The sequence below is a fragment of the Haplochromis burtoni genome, unplaced genomic scaffold, assembly GCF_018398535.1.
Source record: "Haplochromis burtoni strain Fernald_Lab_line unplaced genomic scaffold, NCSU_Asbu1 Contig_837, whole genome shotgun sequence".
Taxonomy (NCBI): domain Eukaryota; kingdom Metazoa; phylum Chordata; class Actinopteri; order Cichliformes; family Cichlidae; genus Haplochromis; species Haplochromis burtoni.
Genome location: NW_024583198.1, coordinates 95,885 through 110,959, shown reverse-complemented (window position 1 = coordinate 110,959; position 15,075 = coordinate 95,885). Strand labels below are relative to the sequence as shown.

At 40.4% G+C, this 15,075-nt stretch overlaps 1 protein-coding gene across 1 annotated transcript in view; it reads left to right on the top strand.

Annotated features, from left to right (window-relative positions):
* LOC102301828 (NACHT, LRR and PYD domains-containing protein 14) overlaps positions 1 to 12,241 on the top strand; it is a 14,272-nt gene extending 2,031 nt beyond the window's left edge. The window contains exons 2-7 of the mRNA XM_042215830.1: positions 2,496 to 2,669; positions 2,954 to 3,040; positions 3,191 to 3,364; positions 8,777 to 8,950; positions 9,910 to 9,956; positions 10,345 to 12,241. Of these exons, the coding sequence (XP_042071764.1) occupies positions 2,496 to 2,669; positions 2,954 to 3,040; positions 3,191 to 3,364; positions 8,777 to 8,950; positions 9,910 to 9,956; positions 10,345 to 10,400 (712 nt within the window). The 3' untranslated portion in view covers positions 10,401 to 12,241. The remainder of the gene's footprint in view (positions 1 to 2,495; positions 2,670 to 2,953; positions 3,041 to 3,190; positions 3,365 to 8,776; positions 8,951 to 9,909; positions 9,957 to 10,344) is intronic.
* The last annotated feature ends 2,834 nt before the right edge of the window (positions 12,242 to 15,075 follow it).

Below are 15,075 nucleotides of genomic sequence, written 5' to 3'. Positions count from 1 at the left end.
CGTGTATCTGACGGACAAACACCAAACCAGTTCCACATCACTGAAGTTGCACCATTTTTACAAACCAATTCTGGTTCATCTGTTTCACTCAACAATCGGCTATGTGCGTATGAAAACAAAGGCACTGCGCATGCGCGTTTTACTCATATTCTATTGCGATATTTCATTTTCCTATCGTTGCCTAACATTATACAGTATTACCGTGAACGATATAATATGGCCCAGCCCTACTCTTCAGTTATCATTCATTTAATCTCTGGTGTTCTAAAGTAATTTCTCTGCATTAGTGCACTGCTCAGTTCAATATGGGAGTTAACTTTTTTCTATATTATTATTCTTTATTGCGCTGGTTTCCAAACTAGGGTACGCCTACCCTCGGGGGTATGGGAGAGGCTGTAGGTGATACGTGGGATGGGGTAATTACCAATTCAAAAAGCCTAAATTTGCACTAATACAGTTTAATGTGGCTATTACATACATGTGTATATACCACCCTCTGGTGTTTAGCAAAACAATTGCCCTGACAAAATACATGGGTGCGACTTCCCCAATTGACTGACGCCTGACTGTTGAAGTTGCACTGTTGAAGAAATGGACAAATGGTTAACCAGAAAAAAATGCTCTGCCACCGAAACAGCGGCCACTACCACCAATTTAGCTCATATCTGAAGATGCATTTGCCAGTGACCGCACAGGTGATTGTTCAAGAATGTGTTTGTCAGATTGGGATGCCAGCACAGATGTATCTGTGGTTACTAGCCAAGTATCTAGCATAGAAGGAGACAGTCATGTGGAAAGTAATGAAGGGTCTGATGTGGAGCCTCAAAGTGGGAGAAAGCATGTCACCTCTGACTGTAACACAAAGAAGCGCAAATATGATGACAATTATATTTCACTGATGTTCACATGTATAAATACTGGGGATTTTCCCAGCCATAATGTGATAATTGTGCAAGTATTGTTTTACAACTCAATGAAACCTTCAGTATTGCACAGAGATTTAGAGACAAATCATCCCCATTTGAAAAATAAACCATGAGAATATTTTGAGCGACAGCTAAAATCACTTTCAACAAGTAAAAGCTGCATTCGAGTGCCAGATCCTATGAATAAAAACAGACCACAAGCATCTTATATGGTCAGTTTTAGAGTGGCTAAAAACAACAAACCCCACACTATTGTGGAGGACCGCATTCTCCCTGCTGCTTTAGATATGGTAGTGAGAATGTTGGGGGAAAAGGCAAAAAAGACAATACAGTCCATTCCATCATCAAACAATGCTGTCTCATCAATGCAACATCAGAAAATGTTTTACAGCAGCTACTTCAGCACATACGCCACAGTGAATTTTACGCAATACAACTGAATGAGTCCACGGATGTGGCTCCTTGTATATTTGCACAACATTCATGAAGGAACCGTCAAGGAGAACATGCTGTTCTGTAAACCACTCGAAGAAAGGACAACTGCAGTAGATATTTTTCAAAAGCTGGACACATTTATGATCACACATGGACTCGTGTGGGACAGATGTGTTGGCATCTGCACTGATGGTGCACGGGCCATGACTGGGAGACAAAGAGGTGTGGTTTGTGTGTACAGGCAGTTGCGCCAGATGCTTCTTGGGTACACTGCAGCATCCAGAGAGGCTCTTGCTGCAAAGGGAATACCTGTCCATCTGAAACATGTCTTGGACACCACTGTAAAAATTATTAACTTTTTGAACTCCCACTTATTTGCTGCATTGTGCAGTGAGATGGGCAGCGAGCCTGAGACTGTATTACTCCACACAGAGGTTTTCTTGCTCTCAAGAGGGAAAGTGCTGCCCTGTTTCTTTGAGCTGAGGGAAGAACGTAAAGTTTTCTTCAGTAACCATCGCTTTGAGCTGTCTGAACATTTGCATGATGTAGAGTACCTTACGTGCCTGGCTCATCTGTGTGATATATTTTCCCGTCTGAACGAACTCACTCTCGGATTACAAGGCGTTTCTACAACCATATTCATTGTTTATGATAAAGTTGTGGCCATGATAAAGAAGTTAAACCTTTGGAAGAACTGCATGGTCAAAAACAACACAGAAGCACACATTATCAAACAGTGTAAAGCATGACTGTAACATGCACCTTCAGGAGCTGATGGCGCAGTTATGCTGATACTTCTCATAGACGGGCGGGTTAAATGATTGGATACATCACCCATTCACCTCCGTGCCTACTTCGTCATCAGTGTCTGAGCAGGAGAGCCTAATTCAGATCACCACAGATGGATCTCCTAAAAGACCCTGCGCACTGAACAGCCTGTAACTTATTTATATGCAAATACAGAAGTGTAATTAGGATTTTAAGGAAATTTAAATAGTTTCCTTCATTTTATGACTTAAGAGATTTCTAGTTATCCATAACTTCTAGTGGACTCCACTATATTAGTTTTTATTGTCTAGGTTGAACAAATGCCATAAATATAATCTTTCTGTATTTTTTCTTATTTTTTTGTAGGCTGAGCATCTGTGAACTTTCAGAGAGAAGCTGTAGAGCTCTGTCCTCAGTTCTCACCTCCCAGTCCTCAAGCCTGAGAGAGCTGGACCTGAGTAACAATAGCATGGAGGATTCCGGAGTGAAGCTTCTGTCTGAAGCAGTGGAGAGTCCACATTGTAAACTGAGAACTCTGAGGTCAGATCAAGTATATTCATTTTTTTTCTTTTGGTCTTTTTTTTCAGCTGACAAAATTAAACAGTTAAAAATTTAGCCCATAAATGTCAGCTTTATCAATAGTTGTTTTTAAATTAGTTTTAAGTGAAACTGTCACATTTTTAACCTGTTTAACCTCAGATGATAAGGATTCTTTAAAACACATTGCAAGTAAATAGCGCTAAATGTAGTAGTAAGTAGCTCCTTACTGAACCCTGATTACAGTTTAACGAGTGTTGTTTCATTGTTCATGTTTTAATTTTCAGACTGAGTCTTTGTAACCTCTCATTGAGAAGCTCTGACAGTCTTTCTGCTGGACTGCAGAATCTGAACTGCAAGCTGACTAGTCTGAGGTCAGATCAAGAGATATTTTGTTTCTCAAAATTAACCAATTAAAGTCCATCCATTTGTTGTTGCATCTGATGAGGTTTCCTGAAGTATTACTGAAAAAAAAGTGATTAAATATATGAAACATATTATTTATGTTCTTGATTAATTTTCAGACTGAGCGCCTGTAACCTCTCAGAGAGAAGCTATCAAGCTCTGTCGTCGTTTCTTAGCTCCCGGTCCTCTAGTCTGAGAGAGCTGGACCTGAGTAGCAACAATGTGCACGATTCAGGCGTGAAGCTTCTGTCTGGCGCAGTGGAGACTCCACAATGTAGACTTAAAACTCTCAGGTCAGGATTCAAAAATGTTCTTACACTGTCATTTAAAATCTATATTGTTGCACAAACAGCTCAGCTTAGCAATTGTTAAGTGACCTTTTATTTACCTTTGAGTGGATGATTCTATTCTGAAAAACAGTCATAACATTTTTTATAGTCACGTTTTGTTTTTGTTATCGTTTCTTTTTAGAAAATTACTTTATGAACTGATAAACGTACATATATATAGCCATTTTGTGTCTATGACATACCAATATCCTTTCATGCTGGTAGGACAAAAACTTCCAAATGACATGTTTAAGGTTCTTATGGGCATTAATGATATAGAATTTTGGGAAACATTATAGAAATGTCTTCATAGAAATAATCAGTATAGGAGGTTATTGGTGATATTTATTCACTGTTTAATTTTAATTTACACAACATAATGTTACATTTCTTAAAATTGAGATTTTTATTCTTTCTTAAAAACAGAAGTCTTTATTTCAGAGGCACTTCTGTCCACTAAACATAAAATCCCAATTTCTGACAGTATTCTGAAGGTTCTTGCAGTATTGATTGTTCATTACACAATTATTAGCAACATATTCCTAAATATTTGCTTAGATTTACTATTTTTGTCACAAACCCCCCCCCCCCCCGAGAATTTTGAGCCTGACTTCATCAAAGGAGGAAGATAGGACAGCTGGGTGAACTTCAGTGACTCAAAAAAGCAGACAGAGAGAGAGAGAATTATCTCAAAAAACACCCATGGTTTGAAGGAGAATATAAATCCTGCCCAAATATCAGTTCTAAGTTATATTAATGCAGAAAGTATATTTTCTTTAGAAAGTAGGAAAAAACCTAAAAACAATAAAGTTACTTAATTGTTATCCTAACCTTTCCCCTGCATTATGTGCAATGAAAAACTGATGGAATGTTTCATAAGACTGTAACCCATTTATTACAGGTGACCTATATGTTAACAGTTCTCTCAAACTTTTTTTTCACTTTCTTTTTCCCCCACTAACACTTTTGGTGTAAATATTTCATAAAGGGGAGAAAATAGTGTAATAAAAACCTCAGACTGTCTAAGACATGGCATCCACAGAAGTAGAAGGAACGTTTCTTCATCCTGTGTTAGCAACCTCGGACCTTAGGACATGTTTGTTCAGTTTAAAAAAAAAAAAGGTATTGGTCAATGTGAAATATACCCATGTGATTGCCTGTAATAGGACACATTTGAGCTGGGGGGGGGGTTGGATTATTATTTTCAATTAATTAAAAATAAGACTCATGGTAGGCATTACTGAAGCAGTTCCGACCATGGGTTTGACTTCCCCAAAACACCAGAGCAGCTCTTGCTCCTCCCACAAAACAGCTTTAAACCTGTGTGGTTACCACAATAAATGTAGTAGTCTTCCCCAAGTATATTTCATTTTATATACAATGCAGTGCCTCTTCATTCTTCATATATCCATGCTGGACATTTTGATAGACTTCGTCTCAGATTTTTTGTAGTTTATTGCTCTTGTGTAAGGTCAGAAGTCCTTGTACATGTAGCAATCCACTCGTTATACTGAGTCTAACCCTGCTTGCCTCAGTTTCGACTTCCTAGTTGGGGTGTTGGGTTCGTTATAGCACAGATACCACAAATGGTTGTCGTATAGACAGGAATCAGGGATACTAACAGTAAACTCCTGCATAAACATTAAAGAAAGAATTGACCCCAGACCACTCTTTAGCACAGAAACTGAACATTTACTGAACATAAGACAGACAATGTACAAAAACACAAATTTTTTTTTAACTCAAATGACATTACAGTTTCATTCAGTAAATGAAATATACTCTTTGAATACCCTTTAAAATAATATTAGTGGTTAACTCACTGATACCTTATCAGAAATACGCTATGTAAATATACTAAATGCGCTATACTCACATACAGGCCCCCAGCACACTGACATTCACACTCATTACAGGCCAGTTTGTCAGCTGGAAAACACAGACGGAAACACAGGCGGTGTCTAAGTACTCAAGTATGCAAGTCTGTACTCGTGTTCTTGCTAGTCTGTACTTTGTAAAATTAGACGGAAGTCCAGACTTCCCCAGAACGCAGCGCAATCATTCTACAATTGGAACGGCAGTGTAGCTGGTAATATCTCAGCTCCAGAGTTTTACTGTCATCTCCCGTCAATTTAACTGTGATTAATATTTGGAATGGAAATTACACATGATGTAAAAAATTGCCACCTAGCAATTTTTAGTAGATTTCTTTAAGAAAAAAAGAGTTTAAAAAGGTATTTTAAGCAGTTTGGCAAAATTCGCTATTACATATGATTTGTTTTATAATGTCTAATAGGCTTTATACAGTTAAGTACAATCACGACATGACAGAAAGACAAGCTTAATCTCTCTATTAGGAAAAATAGTATACATGTATGCTTGAATAAAAACAAACAGGTGAGATGTTAGAACGCTTTTATTTTTATTTTTAGTAGACAGTCAAGCGTCTACTAAAGGTTTGTATTCATATGTATCCTGTTGAAAACAATTTTGATATTTTTAAGCAATATTATACTTATTTTAGGCCTTATTTACGCAATGCTATTAAGTAAGTGGGCTCTGGGTTCTTTTTTCAGTGTACTTTCGTATTATATAATTTAACTTACTTTTAATTTACTTGTCTGATTTGTAAAAGTAGTATTACCCACGAAAATGAACAGTAGTGACTAACAGTGCAGTAAATTACCATACACAATGTAAAGTAGATCTTAGCAACAGTCCTTTAATTAGCCAAAATAATAAAATGGCATGTTTTAATATTCGGGCTAACCGAAAAACAGCAATACACTAACTGTACAATGAATCCCCACATACAGTGTAGACCACTGGTAATAGAAACAATTACTGCCCCAAAAACTAAACATAAAGCTGGCACAAATACATCCTACTTTGCAGGCCTATGCTAATACTTGAGAATGTAGCAATCCAATAAGATCTCCAAACTAAAGTCTTTTCAGTAAAAGGGCAAAAAAATGCATCAACAAATGCATTTGCGCTGACAAACACCTTCATTTCCCTGGATTTGAAAGATGGGTCAGGTTCGTGGCCCAACCTATTTCAGAATTCATAGCACGGCTCTGCCAGTTCCAGTTTCCAAATATGGTCTCAGCTACTTACCTGTAATATTACTCTTTCTTGGTCACAAAATGAACTTTTAAGATATTTTCAGATGAGAATATCCATCCATCCATCCATCCATCCATTTTCTTCTGCTTATCCGGGGCCGGGTTGTGGGGGCAGCAGCCCAAGCAGAGAAGCCCAGACCTCCCTCTCACCAGCCACCTCCTCCAGCTTGTGCGGGGGAACACCCAGGCATTCCCAGGCCAGTCAAGAGATATAATCTCTCCAGCGTGTCCTGGGTCTGCCCCGGGGCCTCCTCCGGTGGGCCATGCCCAGAACACCTCACCCAGGAGGCGCCCAGGAGGCATCCTTGTCACATGCCCAAACCACCTCAACTGGCTCCTTTCAATGTGAAGGAGCAGTGGTCCTACTGATCCTGGTCCTGCTCTTTCTCCTGATTGGCCAAACTTCTCACCCTATCTCTAAGGGAGATGCCAGCTAACCTTCGGAGGAAGCCCATTTCCGCCGCTTGTATCCGTGATATTGATCTTTCGGTCGCTACCCACAGCTCATAACCATAGGTGAGGGTAGGGATGTAGATCGACCGATAAATTGAGAACTTCGCTTTTACACTCAGCTCTCTCTTCACCACAACAGACCGGTACAGCGTTTGCACCACTGCGGCCGCAGCACTAATCTGTCTGTCGATTTCCTGCTCCCTTCTCCCATCACTCATAAACAATACCCCAAGATACTTGAACTCCTCCACTTGGGGCAGGAACTTGTCCCTGCCCCGGGTTGGGCACTCAACCTGGTCCTCAGCCAAAAGATGAAAATGTAGCTGTGTAAACTTCAAATATCTGTTCGATTTATCAAGACATCACACATTGGCAAAACTGCTCTGATGTTTTCGGAGACACCTGTTATTCACCGGCTCGATAGCTGATCGGGAGGTCAAGGCCCACTAGAGCCGGTGAGAAAATCGGACTCCCGGCGTTTTCAGACCTGCCACGGTCTTTTGCTTCTTAGGTTAAAGATGACATATAAATCACTTAGATAACTTAAATATGTTGCTTGGCTTTTGGCTTATATTAAACAATGCACATATGTTTTTACACATTTTACATGAATTTTGACTTTTTAATGAAATAAAGAAATTGAATAAATGAATTTATCTCTTTGCTATTCATAATCTTAGACATTACTTATTTTTTACTATTTATGCATTTTTAAAATCCGGGTTATGTTATTAATTGTGTATATTCCCTGCACTTGTTATAGATGTTCACATGACCTATAAAAAATTGCCAAGTCCAAATTTCAAAAGGTGAATGTCATATTGACCTTCACGTTGGGTTGCGGTTGGAAGTCCAAATTGTGGACCTAGTTTGGACGTCGTATAATGTCCAGAATGAACCCAATGGGATCTGCATGTCTGTCCTATGTCCAATGAACCCTCAAATGCCGATTTGCAGATGGCATGTGGTCTATGGGTCCGCCAGTCTGTTCTGAGCTCTAGCGTGTGTTGTAAATATACTCATATAAGACAAAATAGTAACAAGAAACCGGATGCTAGTCCTAGTATTGATTTCTTTTTTCCTTGGGAAAAAAACTCCACTTTTCTAGAATTTTTGAGGGGTTTTTGGTGATTTGCCACTAGTAAATCATCAAAAGCATTGTAATAGTTCATACTTTAACTTCAATGGGAGGTGAGTTGTATAGCTATCAGAGCTTATATAGGTGAGTCGAGACTAATAATATAGTATATATTATCAAGCATCTTATTGTATCATTATGTATAGTAATATATAAGGATGGGTGGTTTCTTTGGTTGGTCGGTCATCTCAGTTGCCCCTGCAACTGAGATGACCGACCTTTCTGACCATACATACAATACACAAACTTCACGTTGGGGAGACAGGAATGTGTAATGTGTAACACAAAAGGGCAGATCGGGAGAAAAAAAGAATTTCTGCTCCAACTGATCCCCAAAGTAGTTGGCATGAGGAGAAGACAAAAAACTTCAGCACATAAAAAGCACAAATATCATCACATCATAACACCATAAAAACACAAGACAAGCAACATGGGGGAGTATGCCAATGTGCACAGCTACGTCTTGGATGCAGCTTTCTCGCTGATATTGTAGTGTGTTGCCTTACTCTGTTAACAACTTGAAGTGTCTTTTGTTGTCCATTGGGAATTGTCTCTTATAAATAAAGTTAAATGAAATTGAATGGATGGAAATTGAAAGATGTTATTGTATCTGACAAACAGAAAATCATAGCTCACAGATGGAGTGTTGTGTGTTTTCAGTCTGTCAGGCTGTTTGGTCACAGCAGATGGCTGTACTTTTCTGGCCTCAGCTCTGAGCTCCAACCCCTCCCATTTGAAAGAGCTGGACCTGAGCTACAATCATCCAGGGTTTTCAGGAAAAAAGCTGCTGCTGGCTGGACTGAAGAATCCACGCTGGAGACTTAAGACTCTCAGGTATGGGGAAGAGCTAATCATCCACAGCAGTTCACTGCTACGTCCACACGTACCTGGGTATTTTTGAAAACGCAGATTTTTCTATGCGTTTGCACCTTTCGTCCACACGTAAACGGTGTTTTTGGTCACTGAAAGCAGAGATTTTTAAAAACTCCGGCCAGGGTGGATATTTTTGAAAACTCCGTTTTTGCATTTACGTGTGGACGAGAAAAACGGAGAAAACGCAGCGTCAAAGGTGTGCGCCTTTTTTGACGTCACACTGTGCGCCACGTTATTGTTTTGGTGAAATGAATTTCTACAATGCTGTTACTGTTAATTGTACTCTCTGCAGTGTTTAAATGCTCACATATACACACACAGTTACTGTCCCTCCACACATATGACTCGGTTCTGATTTTATGCCACATCCATGTTTACTATTTCCCACCGAGGCTTCTAGACTTCTGATTGGCCAACATTTCTACACGGTTAGGAATATATCGCCACCTGTTGCTTTGGCATGTTCCTAGCAGCGTTTTCCTTCATTTCTGCGTTTACGTGTGGACGGGATTATTTTTTAAAACGAAAACGGAAAATCTCCGTTTTCAAAAATACCTGTGTACGTGTGGACGTAGCCTTAGTACAGTGTTGTTAGCTACCGTGCTGTTAAATCTTTGTATATATAAATAAAATATTCAAGGATCAGTGTTTGCTGCCTTCTTCACATATTTAGGTTTGTATTACCATAGTCAGAGATGCTGCTGTTGTTCATTTTATTATTTTTAACATTGTATGCTAGCCAACAACAGTCGCAATTTAATTTTTATTGTTATATTTTGTTGGAATAGAATATATATTTGAAAATGAATGATTTTCTAATTCTCTGTTTGTCTTCATTAAGTTGTCAGCAATCAGACAATAACTCAGACTGGAAGTAATCTTAATGACAAATGATTTTTCCTCTCCCCTCCTCCTTCCAGGGTGGAGCCTGCTGGAGTCCGATGGTTAAAACCAGGTCTGAGGAAGTGTAAGTGCGTTTTTAATGTGATTTATTAAAACAAAGCAGTACACATCCAACCATCTTCTGTCAGGGTGCCCGGCTTGTTGACCCAGTGTTTTCAGTTAAGCTTTGTCACCATTGAGTTTTCTATCCCCGTTTCCTGTTTTACTGTCTTAGTTATCTTTCTGTGTGCATTATGTTCTGTTCCACTTCCTATGTATTGTTAGTTAGATTAAGTTCAGCTATGTACTCACCTGTTTCTTATCATCCTCATTATCCAGTGTATTTAATCCGTCAGTTCTCCTCAGTTCCCTTTCTTCTCACATGTGTGTGTTACCCAGTTCAGTTTAAGTCAGCTTATGTTCTGTCCATCCATTCCTTACAATATGCACCATCTACATCCCCAATCTGCCAGCGAGTCCTGCATTTAGGTCCTCTCTTCTCTCTCACCACACCACACCACGATGCTGACAGAATGACGAGACTCGTGCTGCGAAGACATGATATGAACCCAGTGGACCTCGAATTATACCAATGGCAGCAGGCAGCATTCTTCTTTCTGGAAAGAGAGCTGGGGGTTAATCTGTGGCTTATGCTCCAAAATGAGCAGTCTTTGAGGGAATTCATCTGGCTCTGGAGAGTCCTTGAAGGCACTGCAGTCCTCCACCTGCTGCCTCACCTGCACGCGAGCCTTAGCCATGGGAAATAGGCGCCAGCCGCTGATCTCCAGCTGCTTGGTCCTCGTGCGTCCACCTACTGCCTCATTCACTAGCACTCCCACCTTGTCGTGGCAAAGCGGCTCCACCTCCCATCTCATCCTGATGGAGGTTACATCATTCAGCAGGTCTGTTGTTTCTGTCAAGAGGAGGCAAAGCTCCCGCTGCTGCCGCTGCTCTCGCAAGCAGCAATATCTGGTGGTGAGTGAGTCAGACATTTTTCTTCATTTTCACCATGAGCCAAAGACTCCTCCTCACCATAGACCAAATACCCTTTCTTCTACTAAAAAAGCCAGTGATTGGTTATTGTCAACCTATGGTGGATTGTCAAAAAAAATGTAATTACCACCCTGCACCCATAAAAACTGTTTTTCCCTTTTAGGCTTCACAAAGGACATTCTTAAGTCCAGATCTGATCAGTTCTTTCATCCTGTCTCCATGCCAAGACCTGTCTCCCAGTCCCAAGACCTGTCTCTCAGCCTGCTCCTGTTCACAGTGCCGTTAGGGCCCAGCCAGTCCCTGTACCACTCCGCGGGCAGATAGCGCTCAGCATTTTTCCCCGCACCCTTGCCAGTTCCTCGGGTAGGGGCAACTGACGTCCAGCCGTCACCCATTCCCATGCCTGCTCCCAGGGCAAGGACAGCTGAGACCCAGTCCACTCCAGCACCCATACCTGTTCCCCGGGCTTGGGTGACTGGTGTCCAGCCAGCTCCTGCACCTGTCCCTACACCTAAGGTGAGGGAAGCCACTCAACCCATCCCTGCATCCATACTTGTTTCTTGAGTTGGGACGGCTAGGGTCTGGCCAATTCCAACACCTGTTCCGGTGCCAAGTCTCCACCAGAGGTTTCCCACCTGTGGGTCCTGCTTTTTCTCCACTAGAGAGCTTTGCCAAATCACGCCACCAGCAACCTTCCCACCTGTTAGAGGTGTCCCATCACCTCTGCTGGTCCACAGTGGAGCATCGCGGGTGCTGCCGCTGGCCACACAACCACCCACCTGAACTAATTTGTCTATGGCACTGGCCACACAGTTGCCCACTCGAACGGATTCATGCGGTCATCCACCCAAACTAAATCATCTTAGCAACTGGTCACGCAGCCGCCCACCGAAACTCATTTATTTTTAACTCATTATCCAGTATATTTAAGTCATCAGTTTTCCTCAGTTACTTGTCTTGTCCTCTAATCTGCATGTGTGTTTTCTGGTTCAGTTCAGTCCACCAGTCATTCAGTTTCAGTCAGTTTATGTTCTGTCCATCCAGTCCTTGCAATAAACACCATCCACATCCTCAATCTGCCTGCAAGTCCTCCAGTTGGGTCCTCTCTTCTCTCTCACCACACCACACCACAACACTGACATCTTCAAACTGTCACATCACTGATTTACATCTCCGATGTCAGTAGTCATCATCAAAGTGTTAATCAATGAACAGATGATGGATCCATAACTGCAGTTGGATTGTGTTTGTTCTCTCCATCAGATTCCTGTCAACTCACAATCGACACAAACACAGTAAATAGAAACCTCAAACTGTCTGACAACAACAGGAAGGTGACACATAATATTATGGAGGTTCAGTCATATCCTGATCATCCAGACAGATTTAATGTTTGGCCTCAGCTGCTATGTAGTAATGAACTGACTGGTCGCTGTTACTGGGAGGTCGAGTGGAAGGGAAACATTTCTATATCAGTGAGTTACAGAAGAATCGGAAGGAAAGGAAACAATGATGACTGTTGGTTTGGACTCAATGATCATTCCTGGAGTCTGCACTGCACTGATGGTGGTCCTCAGTTTGTCTGTCACAATTGCAGATCCACAACCATCCCCCCCTCCTCTTCCTACTCCTCCTCTGTCTCTAACAGAGTAGCAGTGTATGTGGACTGTCCTGCTGGCACTTTGTCCTTCTACAGAGTCTCGTCTGGCACTCTGATCCGCCTCCACACCTTCAACACCACATTCACTGAACCTGTTTATCCTGGATTTTTATTGTCTTTTCATGGTGCCTCAGTGTGTCTGTGCTGAGTTGAGTATAAAGAGTGTCCTCCTGTTAGAGAAATACTCTATGCATTTTAAGGTTAATGGATTCAATGAGTTGATGTTTTAAACTGTTCTAAATGATTCCTTGTAAACTTCTTCCTCTTCACTCCTTTAAAGATGGAAGCTACAATTATTCCAGGATCCATTCTTAGGAATATTTTAATGTGCCTGAATAGCACTGCATATGCTGTGTTTCACTTTAGTTTGAATGAAACATGAAATCTATCACAAAGGGCCCTGGAGTAGAATCTGGTGGATTTTGGTAATATACATTAGATTTGTTTTGATGCTATTTTTTTAAGCTGTTTCATTGTTATGATTTCAGATCTGAATTTTATAAAATGCTGCATCAAAAACAAAGACAGATGTGTTGATGTCCACAAATGACAATTACCTCCAAAAGCACCTTTTAAACAACCTTCTGTATTTTGAATACATTGCTCAGTTTGAGCTGATGTTTGATATCATTCCTTTTTTCATGACTTTTTTGATCACTATCATATTTTACTGTTTCTATTTGAATTTTAGCTTAGAGCTTATTTTTATTGTATGCATATCTCTAATGCAGCCACAGCAAAACAGCTGCCGGATGTCAAGGTCCTGGGTCTGGTTACCGAGTGCTTATGTTTTGATTATTTATTAATATTTAATCTTCTTTGATTTAATGTTTTTCATAGTTTAGTCTTTTGTATTTCTAGCTTCCTAAGGCTACGTCTACACTAATCCGGATAACATTTTCGTCTAAAAACACTATGTGTCCACACTATTGTTTTTAATCATTTCCGAACAGTTGTTCGTCAACACTGAAACGCCTGAAACGCTTATGTTACTGTTTTGCGCATGCGTGAAATGTAAGATGACCTGCGTTATTTCTGTCTGCCGTTTATTTACTTTCCGGCTATTAAAAACATCGCAGCAAAATGTTGAGGAAAAGCACCGGGTTTTTTAAATGGACTGACAATGACATGGAGTTGTTGTTGTGAGTAACACAAAAGTACAAAGTTGCAAAACTGATTGAGAATTACAGAATTTGAAGAAAAGCTATCTGAAGCATGTACAAACTGATATTAATCTTTAATAGGGCTGTCAAAATTGAGAGCACGAAAAACAACTACTGTATAATGCCCTCTGCTATCTTAGTTTAATTAGTCACATGACTGCATCACATGACTAAAATGCGTCATTGTTTCCGAAAGCCAGTGGTTACGCTGTCCACACTGCGACAGCGTTTTCAAATGTATCCGCTTTGGAGAAAGGTTTCAAAAAGCTCTGTTTTCCTTGGCCAAAAACGCCATCTCAGTGTGGACGGAAGGCCAAAACAGAGAGAAAAAGAGTCTTCAAACGAAAATGTATTAGTGTGGACATGACCTAAGTTATTTAGTATTTTGTGATTTCTAGTTCTTAGGTTTTGTTCCTGTGCCTTCCATGGTTTGTGTGTTATGTCTCTAGTGTAGGTTTAGTTCTTTCTCCATGTTTATTCCCAGTTCTGTATCTCAGTGTGAGATACACACATATATTTTATTGTAATAGTTCTGTTTCCTGTGTGATGGTATTCTGTTTGTATGCCATCGGAGTGCCATATGGCTGAGCACACACGGTCTGGGTTCAAGTCTAACCCACGGCCCTTTGCTGCACGCCTTCCTCTCGGTCTCTCCTCCACTTTCATGTCACTCTTCACTGCGCATCTATTTGATAAAGGATGAAAAAATGTTGAAGGGCTTGGGTAACTGTTCATTTCATTATATTTTGAAAATGGGAAGTAGGCGCAGTAATTAATAGAAATGTGCGCACATTCATGGAAATGCAAAATATATGTCAATAACAGTTTGTACAACTCTGATGAGCCCTGGTATGACCACCTTTATTCTTCAACACAGCCTGAAATTTCTTAGGCAGGTTTCTTGTAATTTTTTTAAAGTAGTCTTCAGGAATAGTTCTCCAGGATTTGTGAATGACATTCTGCTCCACCGTGTTTTACAAATGGCTGTAGACATTCACTGTTGATCCTCTCTCTTGACTTCCACACATACTGATAGTGATTTATGTGTTTTCATCACTCCATCAGACCTGTTGCCACCTGTTGATTTTGACACCTATGTAATTCCTATGTAATTTGGCATACCCCGTATTTTTCTCCCCATTTCCCTTCCTTAGCAGTGGCTTCTTGACAGCCACTCTTCCACTGGGACCATCTGTGATTATTTTAAGTGAACAGTACAAGGATCAACTGAAAATCCAGAGGTATATCTTAGGTCTTTGCTGAATTTCTGTTGTATATTTACGTTTGAATGATTAAAAGGTCAGTGGTTAAACCAGAAAACAAACAAAAAACATTTTTCTAAAAATGGTCAATTACAGGGACTAGACTAAATATGAGTGAAAAAAGGT